Genomic DNA, 23,843 nt, shown 5'->3' on the forward strand with positions numbered 1-23,843 from the left:
AAACTAATTATTAAGAAAAATCGACAGGGGGTAGGTGACTAAATTTGTAACGGAGCCTTAATTAACAAATTTCTTGATTCTCGTCCTATTTTGGTCTGTAGAATCTTGAGAAGTATTTTAGAAACATAAAATAAACCACTCGTTATTTATTTATAAAGACAATTTGAAATATTAAATTAGAAACCAGAGAATTTGTAACTGTTAAACATTCCGATCTCGTACAATATAACGTCCATCACGTTTCAGATAGATATTGTAATAGTAACAGAAATATTTTTGACAATGGTCTGCTAGAAAATGGAAAATTTCTCGCACGAAGATTTTAACACGTTTACTGTCGTGGGGGTCACCGGTGACCGGCACTCAACTCGACTACAGCGCCATGGTGGCCGCTGGTAACTATGGCCAAACCGCGTACGTAAAATGTTAACGTGTTAATATAAATATGAACTACTTTTCGTATTCTAAAAACATGGCGAAAATTCTCATTTCTCATTTCACATTTCTTCAGAAATTATAATATGTGTCCTATACATATACGTTTTATCAATATATAGTGTAATGTACTAGCGAGGTGAGAGCGCTGCAAGCAGAGACGCCAGCGCCACGTAGTTCCACCGTTTCCCGTATCACAGCTCGAAATAAAGCAGTTTTAAGGTTAACCACGTGTTATTTATCATTTCATCGATCTTCTTCATCCCTGACCACCTACTACAAATGGAAAAACTCAAATCTAAACAATACTTACATTTCAATCAATGACATATTGATATCCTTTTGGTACAAAAATTAATTTGAAGTCTCTTGATGAGCTCAGTATACAAAATAATAAACCTCGACACGATTAACGAACAAAATAGAAATCTATCAAATTAAATATGAATATACAGAAGCAATGAAGTTATCGAACAATCTAACAAGCTCGATAGGCGATAATCATTTGAACAGTGACTAACAAAGATGACTAGGAACATTAAAAAAATGATAACCAAATATATTCGAATGTTTCTCAGCCAGAAAAATCCTAAAAATCGCCTCCTTTCGATCAATCTATCCATTAAACATATTCCAACGAACATAACCTCTTTCGCGGGTACACCGCGCCAAATAATATTCTTGACAACGCGGAAGAAACTCGATATGCAAATTTTTCGCGTTGCCTCGATTCACGAACCGTGATAATAATCAAAGAAAAAAAAAAGGCTCGTTGGAAACTGGATCCATTTTGCGCGGAAAGAACGAAACTCGAGCACCCTTCCCCTCGTCCAGCGAACGTGTGTTGTTCTGCGCTTTTAAATTATGTTTCGTCACAATCGTCGCATCTGGCCGTAGTTTCACCCGAGAACAGGGCTGACTGCTCTCTCTCTCTCTCTCTCTTTTCCCTCCGTTTGGGGTGGTTTTCGGTTTCGCGACAGGTGGCACCCGCCAACGATACGCCGTCCGAATAATTGCATTTTCGAATCGTCGTTTCCTCCCCCCCCCCAATGGCGTCGTTTCACCGTTCTTTGTGAGAAAGACCTTTTTTTCCTTCGAAACTTTCCCTCCTCCGGGGAACCCCAGTGGAATTCAATGGCCGATTTCAATGGACCGTGGAAGGCAAAGATACGTGAAAAGCTACTCGTTCGATGCACCCGGGGGGCCCCCGATACTTGGAAAATTGTTTCCCCCTCTCCACTCTCCTTGTGTTCCATTCATTACAGCGTCGACCGGTTTCGAGAACCGGGGCACACGGTTTGGAAATGCCCGCCACGGCCAGTGGTTCACGCGTAACACGCCATTCAATTTATTGCCTGCAATCCACTCGAAATTTAATAACGTCCCGCGCTGCTGCTCGTTATCCCCCCGCTTGTCATCAATAACTGTGGCCTCTTCTTGTTTCGTACACAAATACTTCCCCGAGCGAGCATTGTCCCCTAACTCCGGGCATACTTGCAACAGCTACGCCCTCTGCAATCATTTTTTTCCTCGGCGTTTTTCCATCAACCTGACGAGAATCGTCGATCATTTAGAAAAAGGTCATTCTCGTGTTTCGAAATCGACGAGATTTAATACTGGAATATTTTGGTACGAAACGACTGGAACAAATCAACTACAGAGTCGCACAAAAAACGCGTAAAATGGCGACTAATCGTTCGTGCTCTAGCTGCTGGGAACAATAGCAACGATTGTGGCGTTGAAAAATTGGTTTCCTGGAAACTAGGGAAAAATGTATCTTTCCATTATTAAAAAATTTCAAATCGTTCTAAAAAAAAATATCTTCGGTTGCAGGGGTCAATTACAACAATTTTTGGTGAATAGACCTATCCCCGAAATCCTAACCATTTTCGCGAAAAAAATTCATTACTGAAAATATAATGTCTGACTATAATTGTGTCTCTTTCCCTGAAAATTGATAAGCTTCAAATCATTCTGGAAAAATTATTTTCGGTTGTGGGGATCGATTATAATCATTTTTGGTGATTAGATATACCTTCGAAATCCTACGCATTTTCGAGAAAAAAATTCATTACTGAAACTATGCCTGACCATATCATCTGTCTGTTTCCCTGAAAATTGAAAAGCTTCAAATCATAATAAAAAAATTATTTCTAGCTAGGGGAGTTAATTTCAATCATTTCTGGTGAATAGACATATCCTCAAATTCTTACGCACTTTTGAGAAAAAAATTCGAGAAGGTGTGAAATTTTTCGACGGGAAAAAAAAATTTCAAATCCTACTAAAAAAATTATTTCTAGCTAGGAGGGTTAATTACAATCATTCTTGGTGATTACACATACCCCCGAATTCTTGCCCAATTTCTAGAAAAAAATTCGAGAAGGTGGACAAATTTATCGACAAAATTTAAAAATTTCAAATCGTTCTGGAAAAATTATTTTCAAATGCAGAGGCCAATTGCAATCATTTTTGGTCATGACATCTAACCCTGAAATCTTACGCACTTTCGAGAAAAAAATTCGAATAAGTAGACAAATTTTTCGACGGGAAAAAAAAATTTCAAATCATTCTAAAAAAATGATTTTTAGCTAGGGGGGTTAATTACAATCATTGTTGGTGAATAGACATATCTTCAGATTCTTACGCACTTTCGAGAAAAAAATTCTTTACCGAAATTATGATGTCTGACCATTGATATATTCCCTAAAATTTCAGGCAAATGTTTAAAATATCATAACTTCTGAACGGATTGGAGGATTTTAATGTTTCAAGCGGCAAACAACGCGTATTTTAATGAAGAATACGTAGGAATTGCAAAACTGTTCAGAAATTTGACCCTTAACCCCTTAAAATTACAAAAACCCCCATGAAAGTGGTCCAATTTTCAAACGACCATAACTCCTACAATAGTGAATATATTCCAATGAAATTTAGTAGTAAACTAGAGCTCATAGATATGTTCAAAAAAGTATTAGACAAGACTTTCGTACAGCGTCAAAAAAATTTATTAAAAATCGAAAACTAATTATTAAGAAAAATCGACAGGGGGTAGGTGACTAAATTTGTAACGAAGCCTTAATTAACAAATTAATATTCTCGATTTTCGTCCTATTTTGGTCTGTAGAATCTTGAGAAGTATTTTAGAAACATAAAATAAACCACTCGTCATTTATTCATAAAAACAATTTAACTGTGATCATGAAAGTCTCCAAGTGTGCCATTTCGAGATTAACCAAAGCAACAATACAAAAAAATAATGTTTTTTAAGTTGTATCAATCCCAAATCTCTCTAACTATAGAGTCCCACAAGTATTTCTAACACAATTACCTGAAAATCTATTCCGTTTATCGCTCGAATGGAAACCCATAGAAGGTTCTTAATAAAGCTATTTTTAATAATCGAGTATGAAGGTAGAATGGCCCCTTAAAGCTACAAAAATATAAATGCTGAAAATCAATTCCGTCTATTCCTCGAATGGAACCCCATAGAAGGTTTTCAATAAAGCTATTTTTAATAATCGAAGAGTATAAAGGTAAAATGGCCCCTCAAAAGCTACAAAAATATAAATGCTGGACACTTACTGGAACGAAGTCAGGGACAGAAGACACTTCTTCGAACGATAATACAAATCGAAAGTCAGGCACGTTTGGTCGTTCGAGATAACCCATTATCGAGCCCCGTCCCGATCGCGGACAAAAGGAGCAGCGGAAACGAAGACGGGGCGGAAGAAGTGGCGGAATGAAGGTTAATAGCGATTCCGATCGAGGCGTTTCGAGTAACGGGAGAACGAAGACAAAAGGACGAGCACGCGGGACGGTCCAGAGATCGGATTTCGGTCTTCGTAAAAACCATCGCAGAGGACCGGGAGGAAGTGGCGTTCGTTCGGCCATCTCGAGCCACGCCGCGATCGTTTCGAGAGGGTTAAAAAGCAATTTTCCTTTCCCCGACGGTCCCAACAATCAGACTGTAGTTGACCACCGGCACGCTGACGTCGACGTCGGCTTCGACAAAGCAATTCCAATTCAATCTCAACGAACGAACCCGCCCGTATTTCGGCGAAAACGAACGTTCGACTCTGCTTTGCGCACCTGCGAGCGCGAAAAATTTAACGAGATGCAGTTCTAGGAGACACTACACGTGGAAAGAAGAGGGGAGAGGAGAGGAGAATTTTATTATTAGCGTCGGGTTGATAGAACTACTTTTGGCAGTGCTTCGTGATGGATCGTTAGCGTCCAGATCGATTATTTTGACAATTTTTTATAGTATTATTCGAGAAAAAATTCGAGAAGGTGTGAAACTTTTCAACGGGAAAAAAGAATTTCAAAACGTGCTAAAAAAATTATTTCTAGCTAGGAGGGTCAATTATAATCCTTTTTGGTGAATAGACATACCCCCGAATTCCTGTCCAATTTCTATAAAAAAATTCGAGAAGATGTGAAATTTTTCGACGCAAAAAAAATTTCAAATCGATTTGGAAAAATTATTGTCGGTTGCGGGGGTCAATTACAATAATTTTTGGTTAATAGACAAACCCCCGAAATCCTACCCATTTTCAAGAAAAAAATTCCTAATCAAAAATGTAATTTATGTTGCCTGAAAATTTCATGCGAATCTTTAAAATGTCATAACTTCTGAACCCATTGGAGGATGTTAATGTTTGAAGCGGCAAACAATGCGTATTTTAGCGAAGAATATGTAGAAATTCCAAAACTGTTGCAAAAAATGACCCTTAACCCCTTAAAATTACAAAAACCCCCATGAAAGTGATTCAATTTTCAAACGACCATAACTCCTACAATAGCGAGAATATTTCAATGAAACTTTTTTCTGGAGTATAGTTCATGGATACCTACAAAACAGTACTAGACAACTTTTCTATAGGGCGTCAAACAAAATTACTAAAAATGAAAAACAAATTCTTAAGAAAAATCGTTCTTAAATCTTTCGACGGGAAAAAAATAATTTCAGTTCGTACTAAAAAAATTATTTCTAACTAGAAGGGTTAATTACAATCATTTTTGGTGATTACACAAAGCCTCGAAATCCTACCCATTTTCTAGAAAAAAATTCGAGAAGATGCTGAAATTTTTCGGTGAAAAAAAAATTTCAAATCGTACTAAAAAAATTATTACTAGCTAGGGGGGTTAGTTACAATCATTTTTGGTGAATAGACATATCCCCGAAATCCTATCCATTTCCGGGAAAAAAATTATTTATTGAAAATATAATATAATGGTCCCCCGAAATTTCATGCAAATCTTTAAAATACCATAACTTCCGAACGGATTGAAGGATTTTAATGTTTGAAGCGGCAAACAACGTGTATTTTATTGGAGAATATGTAAAAATTCCAAAAATATTGAAAAAGTTGTTCCTTGTCCCCGTAAATTGAGAAAAACCCCATAAAAATGGCCCAATTTTCAAACGACCATAACTCCTACAATAGCGAGAATATTTCAATGAAACTTTTTTCTGGAGTATAGCTCATGGATACCTACAAAACAGTACTAGACAACTTTTCTATAGGGCGTCAAACAAAATGACTAAAAATGAAATACGAATTCTTAAGAAAAATCGTGCTTAAATCTTTCGACGGAAAAAAAAAATTTCAGATCGTACTAAAAAAATTATTTCTAGCTGGGGGGGTTAATTACAATCATTTTTGGTGATTACACAAAGCGTCGAAATCCTACCCATTTTCTAGAAAAAAATTCGAGAAGATGCTGAAATTTTTCGGTGAAAAAAAAATTTCAAATCGTACTAAAAAAATTATTACTAGCTAGGGGGGTTAGTTACAATCATTTTTGGTGAATAGACATATCCCCGAAATCCTATCCATTTCCGGGAAAAAAATTATTTATTGAAAATATAATATAATGGTCCCCCGAAATTTCATGCAAATCTTTAAAATACCATAACTTCCGAACGGATTGAAGGATTTTAATGTTTGAAGCGGCAAACAACGCGTATTTTATTGGAGAATATGTAAAAATTCCAAAAATATTGAAAAAGTTGTTCCTTGTCCCCGTAAATTGAGAAAAACCCCATAAAAATGGCCCAATTTTCAAACGACCATAACTCCTACAATAGCGAGAATATTTCAATGAAACTTTTTTCTGGAGTATAGCTCATGGATACCTACAAAACAGTACTAGACAACTTTTCTATAGGGCGTCAAACAAAATTACTAAAAATGAAAAACTGAATTCTTAAGAAAAATCGTGCTTAAATCTTTCGATGGAAAAAAAAAATTTCAGATCGTACTAAAAAAATTATTTCTAGCTAGGGGGGTTAGTTACAATCACTTTTGGTGAATAGACATACCCCCGAAATCCTAACCATTTTCGAGGAAAAAAATCGAGTAGGTGGACAAATTGACGTTCGACAGCCACAACTTTTGAATGTTAATAACTTTTCAACGAAGCCTCCATCAACAAATTAGTATTCTTGATTTTCGCCTTATTTTGCCCCCTAGAATCTATCATTAAATTTGTTGATGGAGGCTTCGTTAAAAAGTTATTAACAATTAAATTCCAAAATTTCAAATCGCACTAAAAAAATTATTTCTAGCTAGGAGGGTTAATTACAATCACTTTTGGTGAACAGACATACCCCCGAAATCTTGCTCATTTTGGAGAAAAAAATTCAGTAAGGACGGAACTTTAAATTTGACTATTTTCAAAACGCGTTATTAAACTGTTCTAAGCGAATAAAAACTGAAAATTCTCTCCTCTAATTTTTGCTACATATTCCCCATTTACATGGATAGCTAATTAGAATTTGATACCAAATCTTAGCTTGTTTTTTTATACAAAAGAATACTACGATTATTTGGATTTCTAAAAGTGCATTTGAAAGAGTTCAAATTATGTTCGAAATATTTTTAGAAGTAAAAAGAAAATAAGAAAACAGTTAGTTCTAGTTCTAATATACAATTTTATACCATACAGAACATAGAAAATAGACATTCCAGGGGGCACCCGTACTTTAATATCACATGTAACAGCATCTTCCAAACGAGCAGAATTAAATTGAAGAACCTCGGGAAAAATTCTCCAGAGGAATGTGCTGCACAGTGCAATCTAGTCATTGTTAGCAAAGACAAAATGAAATTGCATCTTCTCCTACACTGACATTTCTCGGTCTCGCAATAATTCCAAAAGAACAGCGTACAACATAAAAAGATTTCTTCAAAAACCCCGAAACCTCATACTTACATAACGCTTACAAAACTATTGAACAGGATGCCGAAATTATGCGAAGCAATAATAAAAGCTCACGGTGGAAATATCGACGAATGTCAAACATAGATATAATTGTGACAATTTTTGTAACAAAATTGAAAAAAAAAAACTGTTCTTAGAGACAATAAAAAATAAATTAAAAAAAATTGATTTTTGATTAATATTTCCTATGTTTTTCTGTTATTTTGAGGGTGGGCAAACACTTATGGTCGATAGTGTATATCCAAGAAAAAAATAGATAAACTTTCTATCTGTTAGAGAATCGATGATGGCCGCTATCGATACGAACATATTGTTTTGTTTTTCTGTTGTTCAGTCCAAATATGTCTCCCATAGAGTACCTCTAAATATACGTTTATATTGAACAGTTATATCGAATGTGTCAGCTCATTACAAAACCCCAACACTATCCAATTTATTCTCACTCTAAAAGTCTGAAAAAAATGGTCGAAAGCAACAAAGACAGGCCCCCGCCATTTTCCCGTGGATCGTGCGGGAATTAAAACGCGTACGTCAAAAATATCAGTGCTCTCTTCTCGTCTCGCGGGTATAAAAACCGCGCTCTTAAAAAACAAAGCTCCGGGGAAACGTAACGTCGCGACGCGAGTCTGTTTTTTACCGTCGTGCATTAAACTCGACGTCGATTGTTCGATACGGTTGCGCGCGGAGACACGGCGTATCCAGCCGGAATTGGAAGAAAAGCCGTGTGTGAAAGAGTGCGTGGAAAAATCGGTCCACGCACCGCGCCGCCGCCGTGTTCCTCTACAATGGATCGCTTAGCAGTGGAGAGTCGTCAGCTGTCGCGATGATGCAGGCGACGTACCGGCCCCCGAAGTGATTGACAGTTTTATGGGGAACGGGCGAAGACCGTTTTTGGATTTACGACCCGGGGCCGCGTTTCATCGTCGAACGAGGGGGGAGGGGTCGAGCGTTACGCGACGTTTGATGCTAATCGAACCGTGATGCTGCGACAGAAGGTGGTTTCCGACCATTTCTATTACGATCTCGTCCCTGTTGGGGCTAGAAATATTCTCAAAGATACTGAAAAATTAACTAGAAACGTCTGTATGTCGCTAGTCTTCTTTCTAAATGAAGATCTGAGGATAAATGATACCTCTTTGAGGGTTATTGTTAATGGGATAGCAATAGGAGATGCACTGTGTAACAATAACTAAGAGAAAAGTTTGTTATAGATGGCGAAATGCATAACGATCTGCAACAGTCGACGAATGTGTGAAATTTTTCCGAGATAATTAAAAAATTTCAAATCGTTCTAAAAAAATTACTGACGGTTGCACGGGTAAATTGCGATCATTTTTGGTGGATAGACATACCCTCGAAATCCTAGCCACTTTCGAGAAAAAAAATCGAGAAGGTGCTGACATTTTTGGACAAAATTAAAAAATTTTAAAATCGTTCTAAAAAAAAATATCTTTGGTTGCAGGAGTCAATTATAATCATTTTTGGTGAATAGACATACCCCCGAAATCCTAACCATTTCCGCGAAAAAAATTCATTACTGATAATATGTCTGACCATATCACCTGTCTGTTTCCCTGAAAATTGAAAAGCTTCAAATCGCTCTAAAAAAATTATTTTTAGCTATGGGGGTTAATTACAATCATTGTTGGTGAATAGAGACACCCCCGATATCCTGCGCATTTGCGAGAAAAAAATTCCTTGCCGAAAATATAATTTCTGACCAGAAATACGTGAAAATTTCATGCAAATGTTTAAAACATCATAACTTCTGAACGCAATGGAAGATTTTAATGTTTCAGAAGGCAAACAACGCGTATTTTAGCGAAGAATATGTAGAAATTCCAAGAATATGTGAAAAGTTATTCCTTAACCACGTGAAGTGAGAAGGGCTCAATCTTCAAATGTCCGTAACTTCTACTATAGCGAACGTATCTCAATGAAATTTAGTATGATACTAGAACTCATGGATACCTACAAAAAAGTACTGAACGAAATTTCCGTAGGACGTCAAGCAAATTTATTAAAAATAAAAAACTAATTTCCAAGGAAAATCAACAAGGGGGTAGGTCGCTGAAAAAATAAAAATTTCCAATCGTTCTGGAAAAATTATTTTTAGCTATGGGGGTTAATTACAATCACTTTTGGTGAATAGGGATATCCACGAAATCCTACCCACTTTCGAGGAAAAAAATCGAGTAGGTGGAGAAATTGTCATTCGACAGCCGCAACTTTGAACGTTAATAACTTTTCAACGAAGCCTCAACCAACAAATTGGTATCCTTGATTTTCGTCTTATTTTGGCCCCTAGAATCTCCCAGTACAATTTTTTCTGGGGGTAGTCGAACACCCTGTATAGTTATTTACTGTTATTAAAGCTTTAAATCATAATAAAAAAATTATTTCTAGCTAAGAGGGTTAATTACAATCATTCTTGATGATTACACGATATTTGAAACGCTGGTCTCGATTAATGCACGGTTTTAAAGACACTCACCTCACAGTTGGAGTGACTGATGTTGCTCAGATTCAGCCTGAACACCTTGTCCCTGGAACAGTAAAAGCACGAGAATGGTTAAAGGTCGCTGGAACAATTCACATCGAACTAAAAGTAAATTTTCACTCCATAAAAGGAGATACATTGCTCTACCATGCCTTATCTGGCCACGATTGTGTAATAGTTGTGTACGAGAACCTGTAACTTTGCTTCTGAGGTAAAAAATTCCTTAAAAAATTTTCAAATTTACTTCTCTTTCAACACTTTGACTGCCGCGTGACCCATATATGGGTCACAGGATTTATCACTAGAAAAATATGATATTAGAAAAATTCATTCTCGAGCTAAGATGTTGAGGGCAATAAATTTGAATAGAATTTGTGAATTTTAACTGAATTACGAAAGTAAATACTGAAACAAAAATTTTAGAATGACCTGAAATCAAAAATTTTAGTTTTCCAGAATATTACACGGTTTTGATTTGCCAGTGAATGTGTTAAAAATGAAACTGCGTTTTTCCAAGCAAATATACGGCAAAATAAGAATCTTCGTGGAGTTTTTTTGCATCCAAACGAGTGCGTTTCGCGAAATTTCAGGGGCGACCATACATTTTCGTGATTCGAACGATGCATTTCCGAACGACTTCTCGCCATAGTGGAGGAATCCAGGACAATCGAACGTCGAATGGGTTCAATTGCACAGCGCTCCCAGGTATCTTTAATTTCCCGCTGCCCCGGTGGATCCCCGTTCGCGCAGATTCCGCGAATTTTTCGAAAGCAATCCACCCCCTCGACGGCTGACCCAGAAACTGGGAAAGCGCCGAGATTTTCCGAGGTCCCTACGTGATACGCGAGGAACGTGCTATTGTTCCTAACCCAGGGTAAAAATGATTAGACAGATCACATCCGGCGCTCGAGCTAATTGGCAAGAACCTCGAGCAACCGATCCTCCTGGACGGATCATCTCCAGTTCTTCGCTAATGATGCCAGAGCACGTTACAGGCAGATTCGAATTCTAATCAGATCCCAGAAATAAAACCACCAAAGAGAATCCTACTTAAATTCCCTATATTTCGAAAGCCACGATCAACAACGCCTCTCAACGCGTTGACACATCAAAATCGTACAATTTTCTACGAGATCAAAACTTAAAATCTACTGCATAACTTAAAATCTGTCTTTTGGTACTTATCTTCGTAGCCACGTTGATAATTCTCTTGACAAATTTATTTAACACTAGAATGCCCCGTGACGGGTTCGCCCTGACATATATATACGCGGTAATGCAATTCTCTCGCGAGAAGCTTCGCCGCCTGGCGGTAACATCGCAGCACTGCTACGGGCGAGGTATCAATTTTCAGTTCAAGCTGTATATCTTTCGTTGTATCGTATCAAAGATTTTGAAAAAAATTGGGGCTATTTTCCTCTACGGCGTACGTGTTTGTGAATTTTTTCAGAATTTTTCACCGCAAAATGGAGTTTTAAAAAATTCGAAAAGTATAAAAATATTTTTTTTCAATAGAAATTATTAAATGACCACGTTTATATTTTTACAGTGTTAGTGTCTCGTTATGATTGTTAATCTGTAATTTTTTCAGATTTTTAGAAGTGGGGGAATTATGTCAGAAAAATCAAAAACTGATATTTACTTGTATTTTTACCTGAATTTTTGTTGCGACCATGCTCGTATTGTTACAATTTTAATTGCTTGTTACTGTTATAAATATACAACTTTTTGAGATTTTTTGTGGAGGTGTATCACATACAAAATAATTATAAATCGTTTTATAAATAATATAAAACTTAAAACCTTAGGAATGTCGAAAAAGACATTAATGAATACTTAATCTTTTATGAGTCATATTCTGAGAAATTCTAATAAAACAGTAGCTGCGATTCTCCTAATTCATACATGTAAAACTATTTTGAGCATGTGTATAATGATCATTCGATGAAGTAAAAATATCAATTACCCGAATATATTACTCCTCTGCGAACGAAAACTTAGGGAATATCGATTTATAATTATTGTTCGTCGAAACGTTTCGTCGAATGGAAAAGAAAAGCGGGAAACGAACGAAACCTCACGCGTAACGCGCGAGTCATGGCGTCCCGTAAATCGAATTCACCCAGTTCCGAAGCGTTTCGCAACATTAGCGCCAACGCGGCGCATAACTTTATTCCAATAACCATTCATCATTGGCCTCTGGATAGAAATACGCAGTCGAACGGAATGCGGGAGGAGCGTGAAAATGGAAAAAGGGGGGACCTTTTCCACCCTTCGCCCTTCGAGCTTTTCTTCCGTGAAAAAGTAAATAGCGACGCCGGAAAAACAAATCCGTACTTTGGAATCCAGTCGAGTTGCTTCTGGAGAACTTTTCCACGGGGCTGAGCAGGTGGGTGGGGGGAGGGGGGGGGGTGGGAGAGACTCATACGTGCGAAAGCTCGACGCCAGGGAAGAAAAAATTTTGTACGAAAGCAATTTGTAGGGGTGATCGATGGTTGCAGGGAGCACGAGCGTGTAAAGTCATCTTGTTTTCCAATTTAAAAAAAACGCCCAGTCAGCTTTCGAATAGCTCATATAGGGAGAGGGGGGGATGATCTTTTTCTACGATTCGAGCAAGATTTGTTTCACTTTCTCCTTTCTCTTTTCTCCTTTCTCCGTCAATTTCTGCTAGCTTTTCATAAGAATTTTGTGTTACAAAGAATTTTTCAACGTCTGCAACTGTTTGGAATTACAAATATTGTTATTTTTGAACAGTTTGGGACGTGTTTTTTATTTCTTTTCAAATATTAATAGTATAGAGGGTTTGAGACCCTTCAATTATTTGATAGCAGAGAATTATTTAGTGGACGAATAGTTCACCCCGGGGGGGATGATCTTTTTCTACGATTCGAGCACACAATTTATATTTGTTTCATTTTCTCTTTTCTCCAACAATTTCTGCTAGCTTTTCATAAGAATTGTGTGTTACAAAGAATTTTTCAAGAGTATATAAATATATATTTAAGCAAATGACAAAGAAGAAATTGATTTTTTTCGACTCGAAAGGACCAAATAGCACTTTCACGTTTTTGAGTGTCGATAAATTGGCAATTTTGTTGTAAATACCGAGTTTTTCGTGTAATTTGATAGTACCTCGAGCGTAAAGTTCAGAAGCCCTTCGAATCAACGAGTGTGAAACGTAATTTACAACTCATATAACGCGGGTCGAATACAATCGATTATCCTTCCCTTAATTATGAATAAAATATACCGCGTTTTCAATCATATTCCAGGGATTATCGAATGGGATCTCGGCGTTTATCACGCATGATCGCACTCGAGGCTCGACGGAATCAATTTTCGATAATTAATCCGTTACCGGGCCGAAAGTTTTTCACTCCGCCAGGCAAAAATGATTAACTTTTTTTCCCAACGCTCCAAAATTTCATAACAAAATTTATACGATTTTTATTTAGTTCTCGCGACCGAATCTGTCTGGGGAAATTGCAAATTGCATCCTCGCCGATTTTTATCAAATTGAAACATCGTTTTATAATTTTTCCCTTTTCGGAAACTGGGGTGATCAATTTTAGTTTTCGAATTTATAACAAAAAGTAGGTCTAAAACGTGCTTTGTAGGATGAGATCTAATCCAGACCTAATCCAGACCTAACCCAGATCTAGGGTATGGGTTAGGTCTGGGTTAGGTCTGAATTAGGTCTGGGTTAGGTCTGGGTTAGGTCTGATTTACGTCTAGGTTAGGACTGGGTTAGGTCTGGGTTAGGTCTGGGTTAGGTCTGGATTAGATCTGAGTTAGATCTGAGTTAGGTCTGGGTTAGGTCTGATTTACGTCTGGGTTAGGTCTGGGTTAGGTCTGGATTAGGTCTGGGTTAGGTCTGGATTAGATCTGAGTTAGATCTGAGTTAGGTCTGGGTTAGGTCTGATTTACGTCTGGGTTAGGTCTGGGTTAGGTCTGGATTAACTTTAGATTAGGTCTGGGTTCTAATCCAGATCTAACCCAGACCTAACCCAGACCTAACTCAGATCTAATCCAGACCTAACCCAGACCTAACTCAGATCTAATCCAGACCTAACCCAGACCTAACCCAGATCTAACCCAGACCTAACCCAGACCTAACTCAGATCTAACCCAGACCTAACCCAGACCTAACTCAGATCTAATCCAGACCTAACCCAGACCTAACCCAGACCTAACCCAGACCTAACTCAGATCTAATCCAGACCTAACCCAGACCTAACTCAGATCTAATCCAGACCTAACCCAGACCTAACCCAGACCTAACTCAGATCTAATCCAGACCTAACCCAAACCTAACCCAAATCTAGGGTCTGGGTTAGGTCTGGATTATATCTAGATTAGGTCTGGGTTAGGTTTGGGTTAGGTCTAGATTAGGTATGGGTTAGGTCTGGATTAGCTCTAGATTAGGTATGGGTTAGGTCTGGGTTAGGTCTGGATTAGATCTAGATTAGGTATGGGTTAGGTCTAGCTTAGGCCTAGCTTAGGTCTAGCTTAGGTCTAACTTAGGTCTGGGTTAGAAAAAGAACAAATAGAAAAAAACAAATTTCGAAAGAGAAATATATGATAATATCCCGATGAAACGATTATCATGAGGTTCATTCCAGCATAACAATACGCGCTTATCGATTTCAAACGCCCACGCTGCATTATGCCGTATCAATTGCTAAAACGGTCAACTTTGGCCATGCGTGAAATCTAATCACATCCGGCGGATTCCGATTGATTCGCTAAATGCGTTTACCGTGTTTCCGGGATCGCGCCACACCGCCCCGTTTAATTATGTAAAATATAATGGTGCCTCGCTTATCGTTATATTTCAACAATGTAAATTTTCTACCGCCAATTTGTGAAGTTCAGTCTCTACCCAGTGTACTGCAAAATAATCATTATTTTGCATTCGAAACCACTGCGTTCGGGTCACGAAGTATTTAGAACACCGAATATTGTGGCCACGGTCGCGAGAAGCAAGTAATTTTTCTATTTCTTTTAGAAATTCACAAAAGAAGAAAGTATTCCATTAAAAATACTCGAATTTAAAGCAACTTCTTGGAACACGAAATAGAAAACAATTTGTGAAAACAAAACAATTCACAGAAATTAAAAGTGTGCATGTGCACACCTATGCGCCATACAAAGTATCATTTTCAAAGTGTTTGACTTTTCCAGGGTTGTGGAAAAACAATTAACCACCAGACTGTGGGAGTTTTATCAAAATTTTTGTTCGAATAATAGAAACAATACCCAAAGCATCGATCGAACTTCCAGGAATTATTTTCCCCGTTAAACTGCAGTTTGTTTGCACAATATTTCAATTTATACTCGGTGGTCGAAACGTCGATAACGTGCATTCAATTTGTAAACGCAGAACAAATTGCAAAAGACTTTTCTGTCGACTTTTCTTAATGGAAATAAAATTTAACTTAGAATTTAAATGGCAAAGGAGATTTAAAACTACTCGAGAGGAACAATGTAAATTTACTAATAATTATGAAGACGTTGTGAAGATTCATAATCAACGTGAAAGGAATTTGCTGCCAAGTGGTGGGGGAATAAACTAATCTACGCGATGCATAGGGTGCATTAACACCGCTCTACACCCACATTCTATACCCACGACGTTCGTGTTTATTACCAAGATCAGCTTAATCGATGCAGTCCTTTTACAGCACTCTGCTATCGGCAGGAGCTGATAGCATGTTTCCGTGACGTATCGCGGTAATTCCGCGCACTTTTCATCCGGGAATTACAAGCACCTCTCCGCCGCTTTCATGAATTCTTATCTCGCGTCGATCGATATGCAGAAACGAACGCCGAACGGAATAGAATCCGTTGGGTTGAAAAGGCGGAGGAAAAACGCACGCGTACAAGGGGGGAAAGTAACGATTCCACGCGGAGGGGTATAGAAAATGGGGTGGAAAAGGTCTCGTGGAAGATATTAGATGGTACCACACGAAAGTGTTGATATTTGAGCAATTAAAAATTGACAGTATATAATCAATATACTTTTCGAACAACGACTATTTAAAATACTATTTTATTTAAGAAATTATTTCGAAAATAAAGATTGCACATTTGAAATAATGTTATTAGCAAACGTGCTGAATCGTGCTGCTATAACGAAAGGATTAAGTTAATGTAATGTGATTCGTGTATCATCGTCCGTGCGTGTAAACGAGCCTCACAACCTCGCGAAATTCGTTGGAATTGTGGTACAGTAAATCCTCCACTTACGCAGTTAATTCGTTCCAAAGCTTTACGTGCAAGTCGAACTGTATGAATGTATTGCAGAGAGATCTAGGATTAAGAAATATGGAATATCGCGAGTAAAAGGCATTTGGACAATGCTGATTAATCTTGGTTCAGTTGGTAGCCTTACGTGGGCCTCTTTAAACGCTTGTATAACCCTTTGATATTAATAAAAAAAGTATTCAAGGCCAAAATTAAAATCCATTTACTATTGAGTCTTTAGTCATTGTTTATTGAATTATATCAGTTGCAAACACGCTCTTATTCCTCTTTCACAAGCATAAGGGAGTTGTATGAAGGTCTACAGAAGACTATGGAAAAGGCTCAAAACCGTAATGAATAAATATAGTTGTTTTATTTATATAAACACTATTTATCATAAATATATATACAGGGTGTTCGACTACCCCTAGAAAAAATTGTATTGGGAGATTCTAGAGGTCGAAATAAGACGAAAATCAAGAATACCAATTTGTTGATTAAGGCTTCGTTAAAAAGTTATTAACGTCCAAAGTTGTGGCTGTCGAACGACAATTTCTCCACCTACTCGATTTTTTTTCTCGAAAATGCGCTGAATTTCGAGGGTATGTCTGTTCACGAAAAATGATTCTAATCGCCCCTAGAATCGAAGATAATTTTTCCAGAATTATTTGAAGCTTTTCAATTTTCAAGGGAAACAAACAAATAATATGGTCAGACATAGTTTCAGTAATGAATTTTTTACTCGAAAATGCGCAGGATTTCGGGGGTATATCTAATCACCAAAAATGATTATAATCACCCCTAGAATCGAACATAATTTTTCCAGAATGATTTGAAGCTTTTCAATTTTCAGGGGATAAACACAATTATAGTCAGACATTACATTTTCAGTAATGAATTTTTTTCTCGAAAATGGTTAGGATTTCGGGGGTATGTCTATTCACCAAAAATGATTACAATTGACTCCTGCGACCAAAGATATTTTTTTTGGAACGATTTTGAAATTTTTTAATTTTGTCGAAAAATGTCAGCACCTTCTCGATTTTTTTTCTGGAAAGTGGCTAGGATTTCGAGGGTATGTCTATTCACCAAAAATGATTGCAATTGACCCCCGCAACTGAAAATAATTTTTTCAGAATGATTTAAAATTTTTTAATTAAGTCAAGAAATTTATATTCTTGATTTCTTATTTTGATATAGAATCCTCCATTAAAATTTGTACCAGAGGTGGTTAAACACCCTATATAAAGCTGTTAACTACTTCTTTTGTATGGTAATTAATTTATCCAGATGTGAACAATATTTTCGTAATAAATTATTGAAATGGCACCATATATCACTGGATATGTAACTTTCTTTAATGACACTTTTAAAACTATCACGTAACCACAGCTAATATTTCATAAATATTGTTAGAATTCTATTATCCTGCAAAAGATCATTAAAATCGAAGCTATACCCTGTTTTTGGAATCTGTCCCTTGTCAATCGATTTTTTTTATTTCTCCAGTTTTTACAAGTAACTCCAGCTTCTTATTTTTACACGTAACTCCCGCGAACAGTTGATTCTTTAATTTCCGTGCCTTTGACGCGCCTCAAAGGTATCGTATATTCTAGATTGCTCGAGCTGCGTGTGACAGCTATCTGAAATATCAAATCGACTGCCTCGATGTGGCTCATTTGATAAAACAGTCGTACGTTGAACGTATGGGGCTTTGAGTCCATTTCTAACGATTCGATCGTGCCCCTTTCTCCCATCAAACAAAAATCAGAACGCTTTGAAGACAACGAGCGCGTGTAGCCATGGAACTCGAGTCGAAGATACGCGAAATTTCTCGCGAGGGGGATCCAGGGGAACGAGATCACGGGAATAGTAAATCAGATAAGATCGACAGGGAAGCAAGAAACGAGACGCTTCTGCTTTTGAAGCCACGTTCGTTTCCTGTAACGAGATGAGCACGCAGTGGGGGGAATGGCGGTATGTAAAAGGCGACTTAAGCTGCATTTCGCCCAACGACGGAGTGTAGTTCGATTTCAGCGTTGCTTGTTTTCTGGCTTCGCTCCAATGGCCCCGTTTTCGTGGTTCCCCCGTCCCCGTCCACCGGCACAAGCCTCCGCAATATCGGATTCCGATAAGAATCCCGCGGAAAAAGGAAAACGATCACGACATTCCTCTTTCGGGCGACGCGAAACGATTAAGCCCTATGATCTTCGAACGAACGGGGTTTAATGACGTGACTCTCGATTTCAGAAGGACGAAAAGGGCGCAATTTAATTAAAGGGTGGGATAAAACGAGTTATTCGCGTGCTCGGGCCAAACCTTCGGCCCTTCGAAGCAAATCGCGCGTGTCCGCGTCGATCGATCGAATTTTTGATACTTCGAGGCGAAATACGCGACCAGAAATTACAACGGAATGCTTTTCTTCACTTTTTTAAAAGTCTCAGTGCCCTTAGGAAACGCGAGAACGTCATTTTTTAACAAAATGTTAGGAAATAAAAATTGTTATTTTCTATTTGTCGTATTTGTCTTTACTTTTTCTATTGTTAACACTAGATTATATATATTTATTAAAATACGATTGTTCTATTAATTAGAATATGTATTCATGCCATTTCATGAATCAAATTCAATGTGAGTTGTTAAAAAGTAATATTTACGTGTTCTGCAATTTTAAATGTGTATTTAAATATTAAATATTATGTAAATATGTAAATCTAGTGTTAAATGAAGCAATTATCCGGGGAAACATTTTTGTACAATCAATTTCATAATATATTTTGTAATAGTTAAATACAAAAAATAAAACAAATTATAGAATTATCTACAAAAATTAAGAGATATATGTGCCTGGTTAAAAATAATATTTTCGTCTGCATTTGAGTGTAATTTAGTGGAGAAATGAAAAGTTACTTCAATTAATATTTCCATAATTTTAAATTTGAGAGTTTTTTGTGCAATGAATTTAATATGTACGTTTACAGTTTATTGCAATTGACTTATTCATTTATATTTAATAGATCTTTGTATGTATTTAGAAAAAATCGATTTTTTTCGCATTCTCGTAAAGAATATAGTTTAGAAAATATATCTAGAATACCTCATATCTGTATTATTACGAAATAATGATTAATTATATTGAAAAGAATGGTTAGTTATCAAAAATTTATTTAGTAATTTGATTTGTCAAATATGTGAGTATATATCTAATAAAACAGTAAAGCGTACTATAAGTGTTGTTGATGAAAGTATAATACTATTCCTAATCCATCAACAAAGCTACAAAAAAGCAGATAAAACCTTCAAATTATCATTTTTGTTCAATAAAGAGACATGTCTTTCAAATTTGCTAAAAGTGTAATAAAAATGTAAAGCATACTATAAGTGTTGTTGAAGAAAGTATAATACTATTCCTAATCCATCAACAATGCTACAAAAAAGCAGACAAAACGTTCAAATTTTGTCATTTTTGTTCAATAAAGAGACATGTCTTTCAAATTTGCTAAAAGTGTAATAAAAATGTAAAGCATACCATAAGTGTTGTTGATGAAAGTATAATACTATTCCTAATCCATCAACAAAGCTACAAAAAAGCAGACAAAACGTTCAAATTTTGTCATTTTTGTTCAATAAAGAGACCTGTCTTTCAAACTTGCTAAAAGTGTAATAAAAATGTAAAGCATACTATAAGTGTTGTTGATGAAAGTATAATACTATTCCTAATCCATCAACAAAGCTACAAAAAAGCAGATAAAACGTTCAAATTTTGTCATTTTTGTTCAATAAAGAGACATGTCTTTCAAATTTGCTAAAAGTGTAATAAAAATGTAAAGCATACCATAAGTGTTGTTGATGAAAGTATAATACTATTCCTAATCCATCAACAAAGCTACAAAAAAGCAGATAAAACGTTTAAATTTTGTCATTTGTGTTCAATAAAGAGACATGTCTTTCAAATTTGCTAAAAGTGTAATAAAAATGTAAAGCATACCATAAGTGTTGTTGATGAAAGTGTAATACTATTCCTAATCCATCAACAAAGCTACAAAAAAGCAGATAAAACGTTTAAATTTTGTCATTTTTGTTCAATAAAGAGACATGTCTTTCAAATTTGCTAAAAGTGTAATAAAAATGTAAAGCATACTATAAGTGTTGTTGAAGAAAGTATAATACTATTCCTAATCCATCAACAATGCTACAAAAAAGCAGACAAAACGTTCAAATTTTGTCATTTTTGTTCAATAAAGAGACATGTCTTTCAAATTTGCTAAAAGTGTAATAAAAATGTAAAGCATACCATAAGTGTTGTTGATGAAAGTATAATACTATTCCTAATCAATCAACAAAGCTACAAAAAAGCAGACAAAACGTTTAAATTTTGTCATTTTTGTTCAATAAAGAGACATGTCTTTCAAACTTGCTAAAAGTGTAATAAAAATGTAAAGCATACTATTAGTGTTGTTGATGAAAGTATAATACTATTCCTAATCCATCAACAAAACTACAAAAAAGCAGATAAAACGTTCAAATTTTGTCATTTTTATTCAATAAAGAGACATGTCTTTCAAATTTGCTAAAAGTGTAATAAAAATGTAAAGCATACTATAAGTGTTGTTGATGAAAGTGTAATACTATTCCTAATCCATCAACAAAGCTACAAAAAAGCAGACAAAACGTTCAAATTTTGTCATTTTTGTTCAATAAAGAGACATGTCTTTCAAATTTGCTAAAAGTGTAATAAAAATGTAAAGCATACCATAAGTGTTGTTGAAGAAAGTATAATACTATTCCTAATCCATCAACAAAGCTACAAAAAAGCAGATAAAACGTTTAAATTTTGTCATTTGTGTTCAATAAAGAGACATGTCTTTCAAATTTGCTAAAAGTGTAATAAAAATGTAAAGCATACTATTAGTGTTGTTGATGAAAGTATAATACTATTCCTAATCCATCAACAAAGCTACAAAAAAGCAGATAAAACGTTCAAATTTTGTCATTTTTGTTCAATAAAGAGACATGTCTTTCAAATTTGCTAAAAGTGTAATAAAAATGTAAAGCATACTATAAGTGTTGTTGATGAAAGTATAATACTATTCCTAATCCATCAACAAAGCTACAAAAAAGCAGATAAAACGTTCAAATTTTGTCATTTTTGTTCAATAAAGAGACATGTCTTTCAAATTTGCTAAAAGTGTAATAAAAATGTAAAGCATACTATTAGTGTTGTTGATGAAAGTATAATACTATTCCTAATCCATCAACAATGCTACAAAAAAGCAGATAAAACGTTCAAATTTTGTCATTTTTGTTCAATAAAGAGACGAGTCTTTCAAATTTGCTAAAAGTGTAATAAAAAGTGCATTAAAAAACATTTAAAAATAATTTGCAGCGACTGTTTAAAACAAAGAAGCATTGTATACTCTTTATTTGACATTAGTTATAAAATAATCTTAGCTACTTTAGTTTTCAAATTGTTAGTATCTTCATGTGTTTCTAAATTTATTGCACTATAAAACAATTGGCATTTTGATGAATCTTTTTTACATGATAAGTTGAAGAGAAAAATGACTAAACTAAGATTGAGAGTCCACTCGAGGGTTAAATATAATTTCTAGACAAAGACGATGGATTTTTTGTATTTATTTTCGCCAGTTCGCGAAACCGTGTCCGAAAAAAAAGATCGAAAAATATCGATTCCGCCGACAAACTTGCTATCTTCCGGGAACACCAATTCCGTTCTATGGTTTTCCACGCGAAATTATCACGGGATCCGCCTTTCCCCGCGTAACGGCCGAGAACAAAGAAAAATAACATCCCTTTGCGCGGTCGAAATATTCGCAAAAACAACGTGCCCGGTTATAATACCGGTGTCGATCGAATGAAAAATAAAAGGGATAAACGTATCCGCGCGGAATAATGGACAAAGGGGCGGCCCGCCGCGATGGAGTCAAAACGATACGTCAAAACAAATTGCTCGATAATACCTCGACCTCTCGCCCTCGAGCACACCCGATAATAAATTCTCGTCCTCGCGTAAGAACCGTCAGGACTTTGGACAAAGTCCGCTCTGCGCGACAAATATCGGCCACTCGCCATGCTTGTTTAGCCATTCCACTTCCACCAACCAGAAACGCGCTGCAATACTAGCTCGGAACAACCCTTAGTGTCATCCCCAACACGCAATCGAGGCGACGACGTCTGAACTTACTAACTTACGCCACTGGACATAGGTACAAGACACTTTCTGTGTTTCTATACTTTGAATATTGAATATAGAAGTTTGTTAGTTAGTTAGTTAGTTAGTTAGTTTGTCAGTTAACCTAGAAGTCAGAGAAAAAGGGTACGAGGTCTACAGATTGAGGGGTATTCTGTAAAACGCGTATTTTTAGGTCCGTTTTACACATGAGTTCTTTGTCATCTGATGTTGTTGATATCTCCGAAATATGTGGAAATTTTTATAAATAAAAATAGTAATAATTGACCACTCTAAATAGACCAGAACATAGTCGAAGAAGAAAAACGTCATCTTACAGTTTTCATGGTTTCTTAATTAAGATGAGTTTTACTACACCGGGTATTAAAAGTGTTGCTTCCCGTGCTCGCCGCCAGAGGGCTCGGCGCTCTCACAAGCGCTCGACTGATTTGACGAGTCGAGTGCTTTGATTCACAATATTTTGTCGACGAATAACAACGAAGTATTGAAACTAAGGCAAGAATCTATCATTCCAGCCACACGTGTCTATTTGTCGATGAACTTTTGGGTATTTGGCGAGTGGTGCAGTGTGTGGGCGGTAGCTTAAGACGCGAAACGTAAAAAGAAGAAAATAGAACGGAAGCAAAACGGTGTGTAATCGACGCACGTTTTAGGTGGTCGTTGATGGTGATAAGTGGTGGGCGATCACGCTTTCATATCCGCACGAATTGCTCGGGTCGCACGGTGTGTGCTAGGTATACGTGTTTCTAACCATATCCCCGTCTCGATTCACACACCCCCTCTCCTCATCTCTCGTCCTTTATGATCCCTTTTTACTCCGGGTATCAACGCCACCGATCGATATCTACTACGTGCGAGCATCGTTCCTCGTTAATTAGAAAGGTGATACCCATTAATTGTAGTTCGAGTATCGCCGGCAACGTTTCGATTCGCGCTACAATTAAGGCATGTTAATTGAACGGTTCCAATTATCAGACTAGAGGTCATTGATGACTTGCTGGGGGGGAAAGAGAACTAGATCTATAGACTCTCCTCTTCGAGAAGTAGCTGAAATCTTTCGAGAACATGTTCGTTTTGCTGTTTTGACTGTTTCATGCTTGGAATCATTATAACACTATTTCTATCGCAATTTTATATATAGGATGTTCGACCACCCATGGGAACAATTTTAATGGGAGATTCTAGTGGCCGAAATAAGACGAGAAACAAGAATACCAATTTGTC

The 23,843-nt window shown here is 36.5% G+C and overlaps 1 protein-coding gene across 2 annotated transcripts in view; it reads right to left on the reverse strand.

Moving 5' to 3' along the window:
• LOC122402895 (semaphorin-2A) overlaps positions 1-23,843 on the reverse strand; it is a 680,389-nt gene that overhangs the window by 59,570 nt on the left and 596,976 nt on the right. For both annotated transcript variants that reach the window (XM_043406053.1, XM_043406054.1), the window contains one exon: positions 10,157-10,208. In XM_043406053.1, the coding sequence (XP_043261988.1) occupies positions 10,157-10,208 (52 nt within the window). The remainder of the gene's footprint in view (positions 1-10,156; positions 10,209-23,843) is intronic.

Source organism: Colletes gigas, unplaced genomic scaffold (genome assembly GCF_013123115.1).
Source record: "Colletes gigas isolate AHSC1104 unplaced genomic scaffold, ASM1312311v1 Colletes_gigas_Sc00041, whole genome shotgun sequence".
In the NCBI taxonomy this organism is placed as follows: domain Eukaryota; kingdom Metazoa; phylum Arthropoda; class Insecta; order Hymenoptera; family Colletidae; genus Colletes; species Colletes gigas.